This window comes from Meriones unguiculatus, chromosome 1 (assembly GCF_030254825.1).
Source record: "Meriones unguiculatus strain TT.TT164.6M chromosome 1, Bangor_MerUng_6.1, whole genome shotgun sequence".
NCBI lineage: Eukaryota > Metazoa > Chordata > Mammalia > Rodentia > Muridae > Meriones > Meriones unguiculatus.
The window spans coordinates 189,891,483-189,912,780 of NC_083349.1; the positions used below are offsets into that span (position 1 = coordinate 189,891,483).

Consider the following 21,298-nt stretch of genomic DNA (forward strand, 5'->3'; position numbering starts at 1 on the left):
CAAGTTGGGGCAGCAGCTTGTAGGTAATGCTCTCCAAAGAGAGACGGAATGGCTTCCCTCGGGCAGGATGCTCCACGATGGGTTATGCCCTGAGGCTGCTAAAGACATTACTATAAATATGTATGAGGTAAGTAACATGTTCTTGAGATAAGATGACAGTTTTTTAAATCTCAAATCATGAGCACGGTCTTCCTTTGTGCACATTTCTTTCCATGATGTCAACAAAAGGGAAGGGGTGTCAAACGCACAAAGTAAGTGATAGTCCAATGATGTCATATCTTTTGAGGATGCAATGTTAATGCACGTGTACACGTGTAGACAAATGTCCTGGTGCCTTAGGGTTCCGATATAGCAGAAACAACAGAACTGCTGATCCAAGAATGCTTAATTCTGGAAGAGCGTTCTGATTGTCAGCAGGCGTGGTTCCCGAGATGCAACTTTCCTTCTCTATTTAGACATGCGTATGGCGTGTGTGTGTCTCCTTCCTGGAGATGCTCTCTTACAAGCTTTTTAAAAGTGTTTTATTTTTATTTACGTGTTTGTGCTACATGTATGTTGGTGCCTAGGGAGACCAGAAGAGCTAGAGTTACAGGTGGTTATTAGCCGTCCGCGTTAAGTGCTGAGAACAAACTGCAGTCTCTGGCAGAGTAAAAAGTGCACCTAAGCTCGTAACTGCTGAATCATCTCTTCCCCTTTCCAGAAGCTGTTCTTACTTGGTTTAGTCTTTTGATCAGGAGACTGCTTTGTGGGTGTCAGCCAGAGCCTGCTAAGACTGAGACCAACTCTTATCTGGTGAGCTTGGCTGTCTCCTACCCAGCCATTTCTTGTTTGTTTTGTTTCTCCAGATAGGGTTTCTCTGTATAGCCCTGTTCTGAAACTCAATTTATAGACCAGGTTGGCCTTGAACTCAGATCCAACTGCCTCTGCCTCCTGAGAGCTGGAATTAAAGGCATATACTACTTATTACTCCCCAGTTTGCCAGAAGAGGGTGCTGGATCCCCTAGATTTGTTGTTACAGATGGTTGTAAGCCACCATGTGGTTGCTGGGACCCGGACCTGGGTCCTCTGCAAGAGCAACAAATGCTGTTTGCCTCTGAACAACACTAAGTATATTCTATATTTAAATTATATTAAATTTATTAAAGCTATTAAAAATAAAAATCAAGGTAGGCGTGCTGGTGCATGTCTTACTAAAGTCCCTGCACTTGGGAGGTAGAGACAAGAAACGAGGATCAGGAGTTCAAACCCAGCCTCAGCTAAACAGTTTGAGGCTCCATGAGATTGTCTCTATGAAACGATACAAAGCGAATCAGTGTTTGGAAATCAGTAAAATATTCGTGGCAATGGGATTGCAAAGTTTTAAGGGCCCATCAGCCCCCAAATAAAGAAGGCTGATTGGCCCCTAGTAGGTAGGAAACAAGCAAATCATCCATCCTCAATGAATGAAGCAAGTGAGGGAGGAGGAGGCTTCCGGCCCGCTCCGCGCGTCATCAAAAGATGACGGCGGTGATTGGTCAGCCGCGGCAGCTGTGCGGTGGGGTCTGGAGCTGGCGGGGAGCGGCGCGGACGACCGAGCTCGGGGCGGGGCCACGCGGGGCCCCGGGGCGGGGCCGCGCCGGGCGGGCTGGCCGGCTGCGCGCATGCGCCTCGCCTCGCTGTTGCCGCTGTCGCCACGGTGAGGGAAGTGGAAGCGATGGCCGGGTCCGCGTGGGTGTCCAAGGTGAGCGCCCCAGGGCAGCACGCTCGCGGGCAGGCCGGGAGGGCAAACTGATCCCGCCTCATGTCTGGCGGAGGCGAGGGCGCAGAGGCGGCGCACGGCTCGCGGGGAGCCTTTCGGGGAGGCTGGCCAGCACGCCGAGCATGGCCAGTTAGCCCCGAGCCGGGACAGCCGCGCCCGTCAAGGTCAAGGCGGCCGGCACTGCCCCGGGTGTCCCCCGCAGCCTCCTCCAGGACTGGAGCACAGCCTCGCCTGGCGCCCCGGAGGCTCACGGAGCGGCCGCCCAGGCCCTGCGGCCCTGTTACCCGCGGGTCTCCATGCAGCCTGCTTCACGGCCCAGGTCGCCCCTCCCTGGTCCCTCAGCCTTTGAACGGGTGAACTATGGGTGCAAGAGGTTATCCCGGGTGAGGGAATCCCGGGCCGCCCGGCCAGCCAGATTTTCATCCCTCTTGGAAGTCTTCCTAGTCTGATTCCTGGTGCCCCGGTGGATATTCCCCCTCCAGAGGACACAGGGCATCCTCTTCCCCGGAATTACCGTCCGAACACTCGGGGAGTGTTGAGCGTCCTCCTTTCACCTTCGGTTGTTGGGAACCCTGCGATCTGGGGCGCTCTGGCTTTTCTTGGTAGCTCGGGAACTAGAGCTGGAAGGCGCTTCAGGTTACATATGAAATCTTGGTTTCTCGGTGGAGCTGACCCGTCCCCAAAGCAAACTTGTCCAAGGTCATACAGAGGTCATTCTCATCTAGGAGAGGAACCCAAGTATCTTGATTTTCAGTTCTCTTCTGCTTGTCCACTGGCCAAGGTCACTTAGCTAATTATGGGTATAGTAGTGACCAGGCCGTAGGTCATCTGATGCTATACTGGGTGTTTCCCTAGAAATCTGCTGTAAGCAATGGACACTTTTTATCAAATTTGGTTTTGCTTCCCCCCCTCCTTTTTTAAGTTTAAGGAGAAGTTCAGAGATACACTATTATTTACTAATAACTGAACTTAGGGGCCTTAGTTTTAAATCCTGACAATGCCATTGACATGTTGTATGCCCTGAGCAAATTACTCAGCATCTGTGAGCCCACCTGTAAGATATCTGCATTTGGCTCACAGAATTACTTGTGCATGACAATCTCTTCAGACCCACATTTGCCTGGGAAGCTGTTAGTTCACATTAGTGGTTAAAGGTGTAGCAACAAGTCAATCCTGTAAGGTCTGGGCTTACCCTCTCTACCTGATCCACTGTTGGTAGGCACAGTCAGCCTTCAAGGGAGGGACTAAATAAAGCTGCCCTGGTGAAGAGTGTGCGGGAAAGCTGTTTTGCCTTTCATTCTGTAAGAAAAACTCACAGGAGTTGAGAGATTATTGGCTGTAGGGTCAGAAGATGTTCCCCTGAGGTTTGATTCCCTACGTGACCCTTGGCAGAGTGGCCCAGTGCTTGGTTCAGTCTGTCTCAAGGGGTTAGGGCCTCAGAAGGGGCTAACTTGAGGTGAAGTGCAGAATGGCATTTGGGTTTCCGTCAGGACAGCTACTTTACTGGACTTCCATTTAAGGGTTTTGTGTCTGGGGTCCAGCTGAGGCTGTGAGTAAAGCTGACCTTGAACCCCTGATCCTCCTACTTTAGCCTTCTGTAGGTGTGAGCCACCTCACCCAGATTCCGCCTGAGGTTTTCTTTCTTTTTAAAAAAGGTCATTGGTAGAGCAAATGTTTTTCCCACTGAGAAAGTGAATGTTTTCAAGGCTTTTCAGGCTCCACAGACTATGGTGAGCGGTTTCCTATCCACAGGCACTTACCGAGTGAGTCCTGACTTACTTCCTACACCACATCATTTGTTTTTAGGTTGGAATATGAAGGTAAAAAGGAAATGGGGAACCACAGGGTTGAGGTGTTCCAGGGCCTGGGACAGTTTTCTTTGAGGCAGGGTCTCACTCTGTAGCCTAGCACGCACTATATAGTTCAGGGAGCCGAGGCTAGGTCCTCTCTTCTGAAAAGTCATCTCCTTAGCTTTTACGAGTATATTAAAGTAAAAGGCAGTGTGTGTGCTAAAATCTGTTTAAAGTTCTATTTGAACGAACTTTGTCAATGTGTTCTTTTAGTCCAGGATCATGGAGGAGAGATGAAAACGTGAGAAACACTGGCTGTTAGAAGAAAATGGAAGCTGGGAGGGGAACCCTCAGTCATACATAGGATTGACTGAGTGGCCTGGGTTGCAGGCAGTGTACCAGGCGTTGTAGATAGAATAGCAGACAAATCATAAAATCTTGCATGTCTTGGGATGGTTCTTTATTGCTGGAGTGCCGGGCCTTGAGCCTGGTGACAGGGTCACTCCACCACTGGGCTGAACCTCGGAACCTTTCTCTCCATCTCCATTTTTAATTTTAAAGTCAGGTTTCAGCAAATTACCCAGGTTGACCTCAAACTCACTCTATAGCCCAGTGCAGACAGGCTTGAGCTTTTTGTTGTTTTGTTTTTTGAGACAGGGTTTCACTGTGTATCCTTGGCTAACTTGGAACTATGTAGACCAGTGTGGCCTCGAACTCACAGGGAGTGGCCTGTTGTGAACTACCACACTTTGCAGTGGTTTATGGGTTCCACATGGTGAGTGCTCGTTTCCGCTCACTGTTGGGGCCTTTTGTTAACCCAGGAACATGGAGCACTTCCTTTCCCAGGGCCTTTCCCTTGCCTGTGCCTAGCATGTTCTTCCACATATGTGCACAAATGCTCCTCTAGATATGCATAGCCCATCCCTAACCTCCTGAGTGCTGGGATTAAAGATGTGTACCCCATGCCCTGGCTGGGTTTGAATTTTCAGTCCTCCTGCTTTAGCCCAGTGAGTACCTGGGTTTACAGGTCGTGGGAAAAATAAGATAGTGTGTAACAAATGTTTCCTTGTACATGTATCTAACATGAAAAAGTTACATTTAAAATTTTTAGCAAATTTGAGTGCCTTTGGTCTGTACTCAATGATATGTTTTAATTTTATTATAAGACGTACCATTCCAAAGGTCTAAATTATAACAGTTGAGATAGCTTTTTCTTTGAGGCAGGGTCGTACTCAGTAGCCTAGCACTCATTATATAGTTGGTGTATGACTTACTCAGAAGTCCTGGATATTTGTTGTTGTTGTTCCTTTTGGCATTATTGGGGCTTGTACATGCTAGGCAAGTGGTCCCCAGTGAGCTGTGTCCCCAGCCCTTCTGTTTTGAGATAGGGTTTTGTTAAGCTGTCATTGCTGGTCTTGAGGACTCCCTGTAGCCCAGACAGGCCTTGAACTCAGAACCTCTTGCCTCGGTTTACTGAGTAGCAGGGATCACAAGTCTCCCACTAGGCCAGGCAAAATTGTTTCTGATTTGCTGATTAGATGCTGGAGAGATAGCTTGGTGGTTAAGAGCACTGGCTGTTCCTCCAGAGGACCCGGGTTTGATTTCCAACAGGATGGCCCACAAGCATCTGTAACTCTAGCAGCAGAAGATATGACTCCCCTCTGACCTCCCTGAGCAAAACACACTCTCTCTCTCTCTCTCGTATTAATAATACTTTTTAGAAAGAGCTCAGTATGTTTCCTGATTGGTCACTCTGATCTTAGACAAATCCCTTGTCTTTGCCCCTTTATCTACAGAGGACGTTGGGGAGGAGTCCTGCTCTGGGCCTCTTAAGGACCCGCTGGCTTCAAATCTAGCTATGATTTTCTTGGAACATGTGGCATCCTCTGTGGTTGGGAGTATGAACAAACTAACTAGAGCATTAGAGAAAAGCTAAGGTTTGAGGCAAGAAGTGGAATTCCATTCCACCTTCCAAGTCTCCTGAGGATTTACATTTAGAAACTCAATTTCCAAAAAGTTCAGTGCTGAGACTGGGGAGTTGGCTCAGTCTATGAAGCACTGGTCTTATAGGCATGATCTGAATTTAGGAAAAAAAGAAAAAAAAAGTGGTCCATGCCTGTAATTCCTGTCTTAAAAAGGGTGAATGAAACAGAAAGATTACTGAAGCTTGCTGGTTAATGAGCTCACCCTCATTGATAAGAGGAGGACACCCGTTGTTCATCTCTGACTTTCACATGTATGGACACACGTGTGCATATACACATTAATTACCACATATCCACACACAAACCTCCAAAGAAAGAAAAAGTATAGGACTTCAATTCTAGGGTTTCAAGTCTGAGCAGGTCAGCTACACTGAGCTAATAATATTTGATAAAATGTTCCTAGAGAGTCTCCAAGTTTAAAAAACAAGAACAACAACAACAAAAAAGTCTAGTTTTTCCAACTCCCCCCAAGAAAAACTACCAGAAATGACTCAAATGTTCATCTGTTTTTATTCTATGCATAACATTTCTCTGTTGATATTAATGTAGGTCTCTCGGCTGCTGGGTGCATTCCACAATACAAAACAGGTGACAAGAGGTTTTGCTGGTGGCGTGAGTATAATTATGTCTTTTAATTTTTCCTTTTAGAAGTTTCTCAAGAAAGATGCTCAAACACATTTATTATTTAGCACTTCATCTTCATTTATTTGAAACTAAAGGGAATTGGCTGTACTTCTAATGTATATTAAAATTATTGGCTGACAAATATACAAATCTCTTGTCATTTTCCTACCTGAGAGAAGTCTGTTACATCTGGCTGTGTAAGCCTGTCCCATTAATATCTTCAAGGAGCCATGATAAAAATAGAAGGTTCTCTGAGCCTGTTACTTTATTTTGTAATCTCATTAGTGTCTTAAGACACTTAGGGTTTTTGTCTTTCCAAAAACAAGTGCAAGTTGGGAGGAAATTGTTGAGAAGCTTCAAAAACCTGCTTTGCATTTTGTTTTCTGGGCTTCCCTAAGAACAGTCGATTGGTGACCACTGTGAGCGTCTTGTGCTTCTGTGGGCCCTACAGGTGAACATGTTCTTTATGTAGTCTGTAGACCCCTGTTAGTGGCTCACCTACTGCTCATTACACCTCCTGCTTTGGAACTGCAAACCTTAGAGTTCTGTGCTTGACAAGCTGACGTCACAGTTTTGGAGTATTCCAAGACTGTGTGTCAGTGAGTTCCTATGTATTATTTTATCCCCCTTTTATAGAATCTGATTTGGATTTTATAATTCCTTCATTCCTATACTCCCACATCATATTTTATGCCATGAGGAGTTGATGAGGCTGGAGTGCATTTCTCCCTCTATTTACTCTCTACTGGAGAAGAAAAGTAGCTTCCCAAGTGACATTGCATGTAGGAGAACAGGAAGAAGGAAGCCTTGGCCCTGCTTATGTCAGAAATGCAGATATGAACTCAGAGCACTTGAGCGCATGCAAAAGACCCATGCAAGCCCGAGCCAAACCAAATCCCAGCATGGAAGGGTGGTATTGGGCACAAAAATCCCATCTCTAGCTGTGGAGTGATTGACAAGTATTAGCTGTTTGAAGAGGGAGAGTCAGTTTTCTCTAATTAGATTGTAGACCCTGGTCGGATAACCAGTCTCCACTGGAAGTCCACGTGTTCAAGAATATTTGAGCGTTACAAATTGGTCTTGATGAATAAAAAAAGAAAAAGGTGGGTGGGGAAGGCAGGGGTGAATCGGAGAATTGGAGGGAGGTGAAGACTATCAAAACACATTGTATGAAATTCTCAAAGAACTACTAACATTTTTTAAGAATGTGTAATAAGGCTTGCACTTCAAGCTCAAGAATAGCCATTTCAAACCCTTTCTGAAGCTGGACCTGATGGTACAGGGCTATGACCTCAACTGCTCAGGAGGCTGAGGCTGGAAGATCAGAAAAAGTACAGGGCCTGCTGGGCTCCAGAGAGAGTTGAAGCCAGCTTGGGAAGCACAGAATCTGTCTCAGAATACGAATTAAGAAGGGCTGGGCATGTGGCTGTGTTGAGAGCACCTGCCTAGCATGCTCGTGGCCCTGAGTTCCACCCTCAGCACCAGAGTGACCAGAAGAAAAGGAAAAATCCAGCACATTTTTGTATTGAGACAATCATGCTTCTCTGCTGTTATTTGATCATTGGCCACTGACTTTAAAAAATATATTAGCCTTGTCGATGGGGTTATTGTCAAAGAAATAAAGGGGATAATATATATATATATATATTTTTTTTAAAGATTGATTTAGCTGCATATAAAACTTGAGAAATAATTATTCAACCTGTCCAGGTACAGTGTAAGGGAGAGAACCAGGGAAAGTTGAGTTAGTGATGAAAACAGATGAATTTATGATTTAAAATGTTTGTAATGTTTTCATTAATTCTTTGAGAATTCTATACATGTGTACAGTGTATTTTAATTATATTTATCTCACTCTTCCCCTTCAGTTAGTGAAGTTTTAAAACTACATAGTTGAGGAAACTGGAACTATATGCCAGGGAGACTGCATTCCACTTGAAGAGGGGTTCTGATCGAGTCTTCAGGTCCTCTCATCCTTTATGCTGACATATTTAATTTCTTCAGTGTTTGAAATGCTCACTTACTGTTGTCCAGGGCGTTTGGAACACATAATGGATGTTACACTGCAGACAGGGTCACTGTCATTCTACCTCATGGGTCTGACCATGTTGACACCCCATGCTCACTTAGATCATGAGATGGAGCCAGTTTTGTACAGGAACTAAGACAAGGGAAGCCTTCTAGAAAGGAAGTCTGGTTTCTCTTGGAGGTCAAAACAGACCTCTAAGATTCTGGAAGCATGATGGAGTTTTATGAGCCTGACTGTTTCCGAAGAACCTCCGTATTAGTCCACAGACCAGAAAGCTGGGGCTTTTGTGAAGGGCCCTGAGCTGTAGTGAGAGAACAGTGCTGAGATGTTTTGCTGTCTTGGGATTTACAGGCTTGAATGTTAGTTGTTAGAAGTTTGTCTGAAAAGAAACACAATTAAATTAGGAAGTGTACTTTTAGTTTATTTTTGTTTTACTGAAGAGCATGGTTTGTATTACTATTTAAATTTCTAAACTTAGCTGAGAGCAGAGACATGGAGTGTCCATCATGTAGCTGGTTTCTGCCTCTGTCATGATCGAGTGGGAGGTCGGTCTTTCAGACATACCCTGGGAAAGTGAGTTTATCTGTGAGGGATACTCTTTTAAATAATAATAATAATAAAACCCAGTTCTTACTCTTTTCTTCGATGATTTCTCATATCAGGTTCAGACAGTAACTTTAATTCCTGGAGATGGAATTGGCCCAGAAATTTCAGCCTCAGTTATGAAGATTTTTGATGCTGCCAAAGTAAGTGTTTTTAAAATTCTCTTAAGGATACTTCACAGAAACATTCTTAGCCAGGATGAATTGTTTGACATTTCTGTATAATCTGTATGGGCTCTTGTTAATATCCACAGATTTTTTACTTAAAAAAAAAACAACATTGAGGGCTCAGTGAATAAAGGCACTTGCAAGCCAGCCTAATGACCTGAATTTGATTGCCAGCTCCCATGTGGCAGAAAGAAAACACCTAGTCCCTACTGTCTTTTGACCTCCACATATACTGTGTGACATGCACGCGCAGGCACATACACGTTGCGTGTGTGCGTGCACAGAAATAAATATATGCAATGAAATTATTTTAAAGCTGGGTGTGGTTGTCCAGGCTTTACTCCCAGCACTTGGAGGCAGAGACAGGCAAATCTGTGTGAGTTCAAGGCCAGCTCTGGCTACATAGTAAGTTCCAGAACAGCCAAGACTACGTAGCGAGATTGTCTCCGAAGCCCAAGGTTGTTTTACTTATTTCCCTTTTTTAAGGTTTATTTTGTTTTATATGTTTTGCATACACGTGTGTATGCGCACCACGTGCATGCCTAGTCCCTGAGGAGGCCTGACGAGGGTGTCAGATCCCCTAGAACTGAAGTTATAGATGGTTGTGAGCTTCCCTGTGGTACAGGGAAGCTAAACCCAGGATCTTCTGCAAGAGCAACAAATGGTCTAAGCCCCTGACCCATCCCTCCGGCCCCTGGTTACTTTTGAGACAGAGTCTTGCTCCGAAGCCTGGGCGGGGTGGAACTTACTGTGCAGCTTGGGCTGGCCTTGAATCTGTGATCCTCCTGCCTCTGCCTCCTGAGAGCTGGCCGATTGTCACTGCCGTGTGGGTAGCTGAAGCTACCACATTGGCATGTTAGGTATCACATAATCTGAGTAGCACCAAAGTGCTTACGGGCTTTAAACTCTGCATAGGATTCGGGTGTTTGCCCACTCCCCTGCCTTAGTGCTTCGGGATTTATGTAGGGGATTTTGAAAGAAAGAACGAATTGCCAACAAGGTCCATATCATTTTCTGTGCTTCTCTGTCTGGTTCTGTGCAGACAGTTTGCTGGCTGTCAGATGTCAGCTCTCATTCGAAGGGTGGAGGAAGAAAGAAAGGAGCAGTAGTTTGTACTTTAAACCAATACCTTCATAGGTCGTTCCTGTTCTTTAGACAGCTTTGTTAAGGTATAATTCACATAGTATCAAAGCACTCATTAAAATCCAGGGCTGGGGAGACAGCTCAGTAGATAAAATGCTTGCTGTGCAAGTATGAGGACCTACAGAAAGCTGGGTGGAGCAGCATGTGTCTTTACCCCCAGTGCTCCTATTGCGAGATTCTCTGGAAGCGTGCAGGCCAGATAGCCTGGCAAATACAGCGACAAACAGCCAGAGACCCTGTCTCTAACAAGGTCAAAGGTGAGCACCAATTCCAAAGTTGACCTCTAACCTCCACACATTGATGTAACACTGAAAAATCTGAAAATAAGCATACAGTCCAGTCCAGTGAGTTTTAGTATATTCAGAGTTGTGCAGCCACCCACAGTCTAATTCAGAACACTGTTATTGACAAAAAAAGATAGCCCATAGCCCATAGCAGTCACTCTGGGTTCTTCTGCTCCCATCTCCCACCTCCCAGACAATCATTTGCTTCCTCTTCATAGATTTGCTAACCTGTTTATATCAATAGACTCTTAGGTGGTCTTTCCTGGTGGGTTTTTTGCTCTTAGCATTGTGCTTTCAAGGCTCATCCATGTACCAGTGCTATGAATCATTTCTGTGAATCTTATACCTCCACATCTTATGCTAATCTAATTATGGCCACCTTAAGGCTGTGACGACTGGGCCAGGGTGATGCAGAGAAGCGCTTTGGGCACACTAGTGAATGTCACAGCATGCCAGGACCTTTCAGGGCCTTCCGGAACACGTGTTTACTGCTTGCATCCAGTCTTGATGAACCATCCAGTCTCCACGCCCGTGTAGTTGTAAGCCTGTCTAGTTCACTGCTGTTGTGTGGCTTCTAGGCACCCATTCAGTGGGAGGAGCGGAATGTCACAGCCATTCAAGGACCAGGAGGGCGGTGGATGATCCCTCCAGAAGCCAAGGAGTCCATGGATAAGAACAAGATGGGCTTGAAAGGTACAGTACAGAGGGAGGAGGCTGTGCTTGCTTCCAGGCATCATATCTTGAGAGCACATGCGTGTCAGCCAAGTATAGTCTGAAAGTCAAAAGTGAAGACCTCCTTTTATGAAGTAGCCACTTACGTTAAGGTTTGCTCTTCCTTCCTTCCCTCCTTCCTTCCTTCCTTCCTTCCTTCCTTCCTTCCTTCCCTCCTTCCTTCCCTCCCTCCCTCCCTCCCCGCCTCCCTCTCTCCCTCTCTCTCTCTCTCTCTCTCTCTCTCTCTCTCTCTCTGTTTTATGTCTTTGAGACTCACAGTATAGCCCAGCTGGCCTAGAATGTGCTTTATATTTGAGATTCTTCATGCTTTAGTGTTCTGATACCAACTTTACTGTGTCCATTATTTTCAACTCCATTTACCTCTCATCAGATTTTTAATGTTTTGTTATTTTAATACATGGTTAGGGCCATGATTCAAAACAATTAGTATTTGGCACAGGCTTTATTTTTATTTTATTTTTTTTACATTAATTACATTTTATTCACTTTGCATCCCAGCTGTAGGCACCTCCCTCATCTCCTCCCAATCCCACCCTCCCTCCCTCATCTCCTCCCATGCCCCTCTCCAGGTGGCACAGGCTTTAAAACCATGTTCAGATCCAAGTTCCAATCTTATCTTTTGCAGGCCACCAGCTTGGAAAGCTTAGGCCAAGTTCTTACCCCGGGATTGTTTGTCTGTTTTCCCCACATTTGTAAATGTCCCTTGTGGGGACCTAGGGATGCTAAGCACCTGATGCTGTGCTCAGTCCTCAGAAGTTCTCAAGGCAGAAATGCAGTTCACGTTCCTGAAACCTCCCGAAGGGTTCTGAAACCTCCCTGGACCTCCTCTTGGGTCTGAGGGAGGGTGCAGAGTTGAGTGCAGAGCACACATCACAGGAACCAGGTGGGTTAGTAGGCTCCCCGTGAGACCAAGTGAACCCTGTTGCATCTGATTGTTCTTCGTTACAGGCCCACTAAAAACCCCAATAGCAGCTGGCCATCCATCTATGAATCTATTGCTCCGTAAGACCTTTGATCTTTACGCCAATGTGCGGCCATGTGTCTCAATTGAAGGTTATAAAACCCCTTACACGGATGTAAATATTGTCACCATCCGAGAGAACACGGAAGGAGAATACAGTGGAATTGAGCATGTGGTATGTTCATCTCAGAGTTTTTTTTTGTTTGTTTGTTTTGGGGGGAAGATTTTTGTTCTTGATGTTTTGGGAGGTGCTTTTTCATCTTCTGTGTTTTGAGACAGGGTCTCTGAGCCCTGGCTGTCCTAGAACACACTGTGTAGAACAGGCTGGTTTCAAAGCTCAAAGGGATCTGCCTGCTCTGCCCTCCTGGTGCTGGGATTAAAGGAGCCTGCCACCACACCTGGTTCTTAGAGGTTTTTATTCCCTATGGGATTTCCTTGTGTGCATTTGAGGCAGCTGTTCAAATTCTCAGTTGAAAGTATCTCCCTCTGCAAGAGTTGGTGGGTGTTTGTTTTGGTGCTGTGGGTCTCTGGCTGAGTACGCAAATAAATGGGAGGAAGAACCTGGCTGGGTATAGTTGGGGTATAGGCCTGGAATAGGCTTGGAGTCTGCTCACTCCACAGCATGTCCTTGGCTGCTGACCGTCCCTGTTGGTCACTGAAAAGCAAGGCCTGTAATCCTGTCTTGGGGCTGAGTTAGCCTTGACTGTGTAGCCTGCTACAATAATGTGGTCTACACCCTGGTAACAAAGTGCTGCCGCACCCCTTCCAGTGAGCAGGGCTGCTTCTTTCAGATCGTTGACGGAGTCGTGCAGAGCATCAAGCTCATCACGGAAGGAGCAAGCAAGCGCATTGCTGAGTTTGCCTTTGAGTATGCGCGGAACAACCACCGGAGCAACGTCACCGCTGTGCACAAAGCCAACATCATGTGAGTCCCCGAGAGGCCAGGCTGGCTTGTTTTGCTGTGGGGATGGAGCTCCCAGGACTTACTCTCCCGTTTGTTCTCGGAGTTCCAGAATTTGGAAAAGAGTGTCTACTGATCCGAGTGGCATTTCCTCCTCTGGGACCTCCCTGGGGTAATGATAGGAACCAACGAAGAGGGCCAGGAATTCAGGTCCTGAGAGTTAAGAGGCTGAGGTATCAGAAGGAGCTGGAGAAGATGTGTAGGTTAGCAGAGGCCACACAGTTCATGTTTCCCAAGTGGAAGAGTGGGGGTGTTTTCTGAAGTGCTGTGGGGCTTAAAATAGAGCAGACACTGTCAGAAATATTCTCTGACATTTCAGGTTCTCGAGCCCAGTCTATTAAAGGCTCCCCTGACTGGACAAAGACACAGCTTTCCTAACCTAAGAAAGGACTGACCTGCATAGCAGTAAACAACTTAAGCAACACTTTTCTTGCTAAAGCAGCTTTCATAGGAGCTGGGGCGTGGGTCCATATGTGCCTGCACTCCCAGCACTTGGTGTCTAAGGCCAGCCTTAGCTACGTATCAGGGTCAAGGCCGTCCTGTCCTGGCTGTCCTGAAACTCACTCTGTAGACCAAGCTGGCCTTGAACTCAGAAATCTACTTACTTCTGCCTCCTGAGTGCTGGTTAGATTAAAGGCATGAGCCACCAGCACCCAATGTGTTTGTATATCCAGAAGATCTGAAAACTTTTCAACTCCCAGTTTATTGGCTGCTCAAGAAGTAATTATACTGTGATTGAAATCAGATGTTTTGGATTCTAGAACTTATTTGTTTATTTAGTTTTGTTTTTGAGATGCTCTGTCTGGCTTGGAACTCATAGATATCCACCTGCCTTTGCCTTCTAGTGCTGGGATTAAAGGTGCGTGCAACCTTGCTGCTACACTGGGCTTTTCTTTAAAAAACCAGCAATATATACCTATGTATGTATGTGTACACACACACACACACAACAATATAGACATATGTGTGTATATGCACACATGTATGTACATATATATGTACCTTGATACCGTATGTTTAAATGTAAGTATGCGTCAGTGCTTACTGGTTGTTTTTCATGATGTATACTGTATACCCATGGTGGCTGGGATTAAAGGCATGCGCTGCTGTGCTACCACACTGGGCTTTCTTTCTTTAAACTAACAACAGTGTGTGTGGGTACACACATGCATGTATACATACATGCATACATACCGATACACACGCGTGGGTTTGTGTACACGTGTGTGTGTGTGTATATGGTGGACAACCACAGCTGCCATCCTTAGGAACAGTGTCTACCTTTTGTGAGACAGGGTCTCTCATGGCCCTGGAGCGCACTGCTTGGCTAGGCTGGCTGTGCAGTGTGTCCACAGCACTGTTATTTCCGCTCTTCTGTGCGTGCTGGCAATCTGAACCCTGGCCTTTAAGCACTTCACTGACTGAGCCATCTTCCAGCCCCTCGGAACTTAACTTTCTTGAATTTGGTTTTCTTTGATTTGTTTGTTTGCTGTAAGTCTTCATTTTTAGCAATTTATCTATTTTATTAAATACAGGCGGATGTCAGATGGGCTTTTTCTGCAAAAATGCAGGGAAGTTGCAGAAAACTGTAAAGATATTAAATTTAATGAGATGTACCTTGATACCGTATGTTTAAACGTAAGTATGCAGCAATGCTTACTGGTTTTTCATGGTGCATACTGTGTATCCATGGTGTGCAGATTATGATTGCTAAAGCACACCTGTTATTCCTTGTAGATGGTACAAGACCCATCCCAGTTTGATGTTCTTGTCATGCCAAATTTATATGGAGACATCCTTAGGTAAGTCTGACTGTACCCTTTTTATTTTTGACCTGTAGTTTATACATAACCACCCTAAAATGAATCATGGCTTTATGTTGTCAATAACATAGTATATGCTGCTGTATCTGCTACAGAAAATGAGCTAAATTCAGTGTCATTTCAGAGTATTTTGTTGCATGCACAGCTGGCTAGATTGGTGGCCACTTTCGGGGTGTTGCCCTCTCTTCCTCCCACCTCTTTGTGCCGAGCTACCATGGAGCTACACCCTGGTCGCAGGTCTATTGACATAATGTCACATTGACAGAAAACTTCCAGTAATGGTGCCAGGAAGCCCCATGGACTTAGTACCTCAGTCCTCACAGCAACTCTTTCTCTAGTTCCTTCCCTCTTAGCATCCTTCTCTTCTCCTCCCATGGGATGTTAGAAAATGTTGACACTTTAAGCCCGTCCTTCCTTCTACACTTCTTATATGGTGTCCATCAAGAGGTTGAAGTTTTCCTTCTTAGAGTCTGTACATAGGCTTTTAACTCTGAAGCTTTATGTATTAGCTGGGGAAATTATGCTATATTTTTATTTTATTTGTTTTAAGTTTTTGCAGCAGGGTCTCAACTGTCTAGTCAGTTGTCTATATCAGTGTGTGTACCCCTGGTTTTGTTTTACTCGTTGATGAGATGCTCATTGGCTCAGGTTGTCTTCACCGGGCTTGGTGCCTCCTATCCATGGCTCCTGTGTCCCTGGGACTTGGCCTGTCCTTTGATGCCTTACTTCCTGGCACAGTAAGCTACTCCAGTTCATCTGTATTTCTGACTTTGAAGCCTGGAATGAGCCACTTCTCCAACTCTGCTTTCCTCTAGTAGAGGATAATATTTAAACACTAAAATTTGAGTGCTAGGTGAATTGCTTTCTTTCTCAAAATGTCCTTTTCTGTCCTCAGTGATCTGTGTGCAGGATTGATCGGAGGTCTTGGTGTGACTCCAAGTGGCAATATTGGAGCCAATGGTGTTGCCATCTTTGAATCGGTAAGGACCCTGACACCTACACAGAATTCATGTCTCATTATGTAGCCCAAGCTGCCATTATATTCATGATCCTCCTTCCTCAGCCTCTGGAGTTGGGGTTATGGTGTGTGCCATCGCTCTTGGCTTTTAATTTTTCAAGTGGCCCATCTCAGGCCACCACTTCCTGTCAGTCTAGGTTCCCTGAGTTGTTAGCCCACTAGAACCTGCGTCCACCCGAGCGTGCCCCTTATTCACTCTTCTCTCTTTCCCTTCCTCTCCTCGGGCAGTTTCTACCCCGTTCTGTAAAGCCCTTGGCTTCACAAGCACCCTGCCCATATCTGCACCTTGTTAGCTGAGCTGCAGCTTTGCACATTGTCTGGAAAATAGAATTTATTTTTTATGTTTAATTTTTGTAGCAGGGTCTCGAAATTCTACCTTGGTGTAGAATTTGCAGTGTAGACCAGGCTGGCCTAAAATTCAGAGTTCCACCTACCTCCGCATCCCTGAGTGCTAGCGCTGAAGTCATGTGCCACCATGTCCAGCTATTTTTTTTTTTTAATTGCTTTGGCTTATTTACTTCTCTCCAAATATTTATTTATATATTTTGAGAAGGAGTTTTGTCATGCATCTCGGGCTGGCCTCAAACTGGAGATCCTCTGGCCTCATGTCTGGCCAGATACTTTTTATGTGACTTCCTTCACTTTAAAATGTTTGACCAAAATTTACTGAAAAGTATTATTGACTCACATTTATTTTGTGTGTGTGAATGATGAAGGTATCCAGGATGTGTGGTCAGTGTGTGCCATGCTTGTATATGTGGAGGCCGGAGTGTTGGTTCTTCCTGCCTTGAGACATGATCTCTTGGTGTTATTTTGGTGTTTGTCTGCTTGCTTCTTCTGCAAACACTGGGCTTGCTAGCCCACGTGCTCCCTAGGACTCCACTGTCTCCACCCTGGCCTCCCCGTTGGAGCATTGGGGTTACAGTTGCTTCAGCTGCATGTCCAGCTTTTATGTGGCTTTTGGAGATTCAAACTTGTGTAGCGAGTTCTTTTCCTGATTAGGGCCCATATTCTTGCACTTAAAAATTAGCTCGTCTTTTTTTTTTCTCAGCTTTATTTGATTTCTAAGATCTGTGTCAATGAATTGCACATAGCAGCTTTCAGTAAATATATTTTTGTTGGCAAAGAGAGAGGATGGAGACCTCAGCTTCTTCAGAAGGCCTGTTTGTCTTTTCATTGTTTTTGGTGTTGGGGATTGAGCCCAGTACTCGGTGCATGCTGGGTACATGCCAAGACCAGGCAAAGGCTGCCTGTTCCTATCCCTCCTGCTCACGCTGTCTTCTTATGCCATCACAGGTTCATGGAACAGCCCCAGACATTGCAGGCAAGGACATGGCCAACCCCACGGCCCTCCTGCTTAGTGCTGTGATGATGCTGCGCCACATGGGGCTTTTTGACCATGCAGCAAAAATCGAGGCTGCCTGTTTTGCCACAATTAAGGATGGAAAGGTATCTGTAAATCTAGACAACTGTAAACTGGTTGAAATGTGTTTCTGTGGGAAGAGAGCAGAGCCCTGAAAGATTTTATATTAAACAGATTTTTTTTTGTTTTTGTTTTTAAGACAGGCTTTCTCTGTGTATCCCTGGCTGTCCTATAATTTTCTTGGCAAACCCAGGCTGGTCTTGAACTCACAGAGATCCACCTGCCTCTGCCTCCTAAGTCTGAGATTAAAGGCGTGCACCACTGCCGCCACCTAGCCTAAAACAGATTTTTAATGTGGACTCCCTAATTGAACTTAAGAAAGGCATGTGTGCATGTATGTGATTCTAGGGGAAGATCCAAATGCTTCCTTTGATAGAGTTAAGAGGCACTAAATCAGAATGCAGCAGAAAGAGCATGAGAGCCAGAGGCAGGCACAGACCCACCCAGCCTGACAGCTGTGAGCTGTGTGGTCTGGTCAGGTGTTCTTCACATAGGGCCTCAAAGCTACCCCCTTCTTTCTTTCTTTCTTTCTTTCTTTCTTTCTTTCTTTCTTTCTTTCTTTCTTTCTTTCTTTCTTTCTTTCTTTCTCTTTCTTTTTCTTTTTATTTCAGTTTATTTACTTTACATCCCAAGGGTGCCCCCCCTTCCTCTCTTCTTCCCAGTACCACCTTCCTCTCTTCCCCCTTTCCCTCTCCCTTTCCCCCCAAGAAAAGGGGAGCCCCTCTCCCCCATATCAACCCTTCCCAGCACATCAAGTCATATCAGGACTGAGCATATATTCATCCCCTGATGCCAGCAAGGCAGCCCTGCCAGGGGAATTGATCCAAAAGAGGCAATAGAGTCCATGTTAGAAATACCCCCCACACACACACACTTGCCAGATGACCCACAAGAAGACCAAGCCGCCCATTGGCCACATATGTGCAGGGAGCCAAAGCTGGCCCTTTCTGAAAGTTACAGCTTGGGATTACTTCTTATGGCCAAAGTAGAAGAAATGAAAACATGCTTTTTAGCAGCTTGACATCTCTTTAGAGGGCACAAGCTCTTGTTTGTTGCTTATACCAGGCCTGTATTTGGGGAGCAATAATCTAGAGGTGAGCGGAAGGATGCTCACTAACAGGTTCTCTCAGTTCTGCAGGGTGGAGCTGTGAGAGGGAATTCAACATACTGACATCTGTTTGCAGTGAAGAGAAAATGAGTTGGTAGAAAACAGATCGGTTGTACTAAAGACTTCTCCTCAAGTGGAAAGTTAGGAGTTAGCTGTGTAAATGTTTTCATGCTGTTTGCCTCCAAATACCAAAATAGATCAAAACATGTCTTATGATCTCTTTTTAGCTTTAAAATTTCCCCCTAGACTTTATGCTTAGATTTGCTTTCACTTAACTATCCATAACCAAATAATATTTTCTTGGTCAATAGTTTGAGCAAAGGAGAAATTTTGGAAAAGCCTTCCTGCTCCTTGGATAAGCCTTATTCTTTGAGAGGTGTTTGTAAAGTGCCAGTCAGTCTATATATAGACAGAAATGAGCCCAAGCTGGATTATAGGAGGATTTTTGATGGTTAAATAAAAGCCAGCATTCTTCAGGGATTTGCGAAACTGTCTTCTTTCCCCCAAAGGAGTCATTTCCTTGCCTCTGGCAGGAAGGACTTAGGCTCCTGCAGTTGTACATCAAAGTCCATGCGCGCCTCAGGCTCCCTCAGTCCCTACTCACAAGTACTTGCTACACATTGCAAAGCCCTCACTCTAGCATCCTGGCCCTCCTCTCCTCCACAGGCTTCCTTCCTCCCAGATACCATTTCTTACCTGTGCCTCTGCCATCCTGCTCACTATTGGCTCTCTTTTGCTCTCTCCACTGTCTCTCCTGCTCTCTCGCATCTGGAAGATAGTCTTGGCCATGACCAGTAGGTTTCCTTTTTCTCTCTGCTCTGGAATCTTCTAGGTGCCTCTGGATACTTTTTCTTATTCACAATAAAAACCTTCCCATTAATGGAGCAGCCATTTCGGTGGTTTCTTTACTGCTTTGTTTTAAGATAGGGAGGGTCTTGCTCTCCAGCCTTGCATTGCTTGGAACTTGATGTATAACCAGGCTGGCTTTGAATGTGCAAGAATCTTCCTTCCTCAACTTCTCCCTGCTGGGACTGTAGCAGTGCGCCACCATGCCTGACTTGTGAGTGTTTGGGGGTACACACTTCACGGGGTTTCCCCAGGCCTCCTAGGCTAGGTAGATGGTGTGTGATGGAACCTCACTTTGAAATGCAAGTATGCAGGTATCTTGCTCAGTTCCTATTAAACTGATGCTTTAGGTGAAAATATCCTTGTTTTAATTCAGTGTGGTAATGGATGTTTATTTTTGTTTTTTGCTATTCTCAGAGCTTAACAAAAGATCTAGGAGGCAATGCTAAGTGCTCTGACTTCACAGACGAAATCTGTCGCCGAGTGAAAGACTTAGATTAGCCTGTGGATTTTCTGCAGTCAGTCACTCCAGAAGGACACCCGTACTCCTCCTCGAGAGCGTCCGCCATTGGTTTGCTTGCTTCTTGACAGAGTACATTTTCAAATCTGGCCTTTTCTTAACAAACCCCTTGCAACGATGCACGTGATGGCCCTAAACCTTCATTCAAAGGATTTTCCCAAGTGCTTATTGTTATTTATTGTCTGTCTGGTAAACCTTTTTTTGTAAACTATAAGCGAACTGTATCATTTACCATTGTTACCCATTTTACACTTAAGGCAAAGTAATTTTCCTCAACTGTAAATATTCTGAATCAGAATAAGAGAAAATATTTAATTTTTTAACAACAGCCCTATTTTTTTGTTTTTTTGGTTTATGAAAAATGTACTGGGAATAAAACAGGGTTTTAACTGTCGCACAAGATAACATTATTCTAAGACTGAATGGGCACAGAAGAAATTTACTGGGAAAGATCACAACAAAAATTATATGTTTCTTAGCAATATGGAAATAAAGATATTTGTCCTGTACATGAATTACTATTAATAAAAATGTAAGCTCCAAGAAATACATGCTGAATGATGTAATTTTGTTGATAGCATGTTAGGTAACCCTTGTCAAAGCCCCAGATGCTCTGTTACTTTGTTACCTTGAGATCCATTTCCGGGGTTGAACTCTCAGTTAAGGTCATTCCTCTTCACTAGACACATAGTAAGCACCATGAGCTGTCTGAACCCCTGAACTGACTCAGTCCAGGAGCCAGCTACTGCAGATTCACTCCTTCAGGGCCCTAAAAGGGGCGACACTCCAGCCAGTGCTGCGGAAAGGCCTGGGTGCCTGGGGCCTGACTCGGCTGTGGTTGAACCCAGGATGCCGGTTACTGCTGTTTCCTCTCCTCTTTCCCCAAAGCACTCAGTCACTGCCCTGTGCCCCAGCAGCACCCTTAACAGACTTCACTGTAGAGATGGAGCTGACTCAGCCCAAGCTGTGGCCAGTGTCACCAGCTTCCAAGTGTCAGGTTCCCTTCCTACAGCCTCTGCACTACAGCATGAAGCTACCCTTTGGCCCACACTGAAGCCAAGCTGTCTTCCCTTAGCCCTTGTACCAATTTGCAAACCCATGGCTTTGCATAACATACCCAGGTCACAAGAAAGGGATTTCTTAACACACCCCAGTCGGGTCATTTTTTAAAGTGTTTACTCAGACTAACAGTCTTCTGTGTATTTTACTTTCAACTGCTGCTTTCTCTGTCTTACTGCATTGTTTGTTACCAGTGGCTTTGAGTTCACAGTAATAAAAAACTTAAATACTGACTGAGACGTTTGCATTCTCTGCCTGTTTCCCGGTCAGGTGCCTTGGGGCATTTCAGCTTAGCATGTTGTGGTAGGTGGTGATAGAGTAGGCTGCTTTTGAATGTTCCACCAGACCCCATCCTGCACCCGTTTGTCGGCCGCTCCTGATGTACTAATGGCTGCTCACAGTTGCGTGAGTTTACTGTGCTCTGTTCTACCTGCCCAGTTGACAAAAACAACATCATGTTCTTGTTGCAGGTCTGTTAAAAGGT

The 21,298-nt window shown here is 45.2% G+C and overlaps 1 protein-coding gene across 2 annotated transcripts; it reads left to right on the forward strand.

Annotated features, from left to right (window-relative positions):
• The first annotated feature begins 1,573 nt into the window (after positions 1 to 1,573).
• On the forward strand, positions 1,574 to 21,047 carry Idh3a (isocitrate dehydrogenase (NAD(+)) 3 catalytic subunit alpha). 2 transcript variants are annotated; one of them, XM_060374007.1, is made up of 11 exons: positions 1,574 to 1,720; positions 6,063 to 6,101; positions 8,829 to 8,912; positions 10,942 to 11,056; positions 12,044 to 12,231; positions 12,848 to 12,981; positions 14,553 to 14,655; positions 14,755 to 14,819; positions 15,736 to 15,820; positions 17,155 to 17,307; positions 19,653 to 21,047. In XM_060374007.1, exons 1-11 carry the CDS (start codon positions 1,694 to 1,696, stop codon positions 19,734 to 19,736), a joined length of 1,077 nt encoding a protein of 358 aa, XP_060229990.1. In that variant the 5' UTR covers positions 1,574 to 1,693; the 3' UTR covers positions 19,737 to 21,047. The 2 variants fall into 2 exon arrangements, with proteins under 2 accessions (XP_060229990.1, XP_021498801.1); XM_021643126.2 differs by having other exon boundaries at positions 1,576 to 1,720; positions 6,063 to 6,125.
• The last annotated feature ends 251 nt before the right edge of the window (positions 21,048 to 21,298 follow it).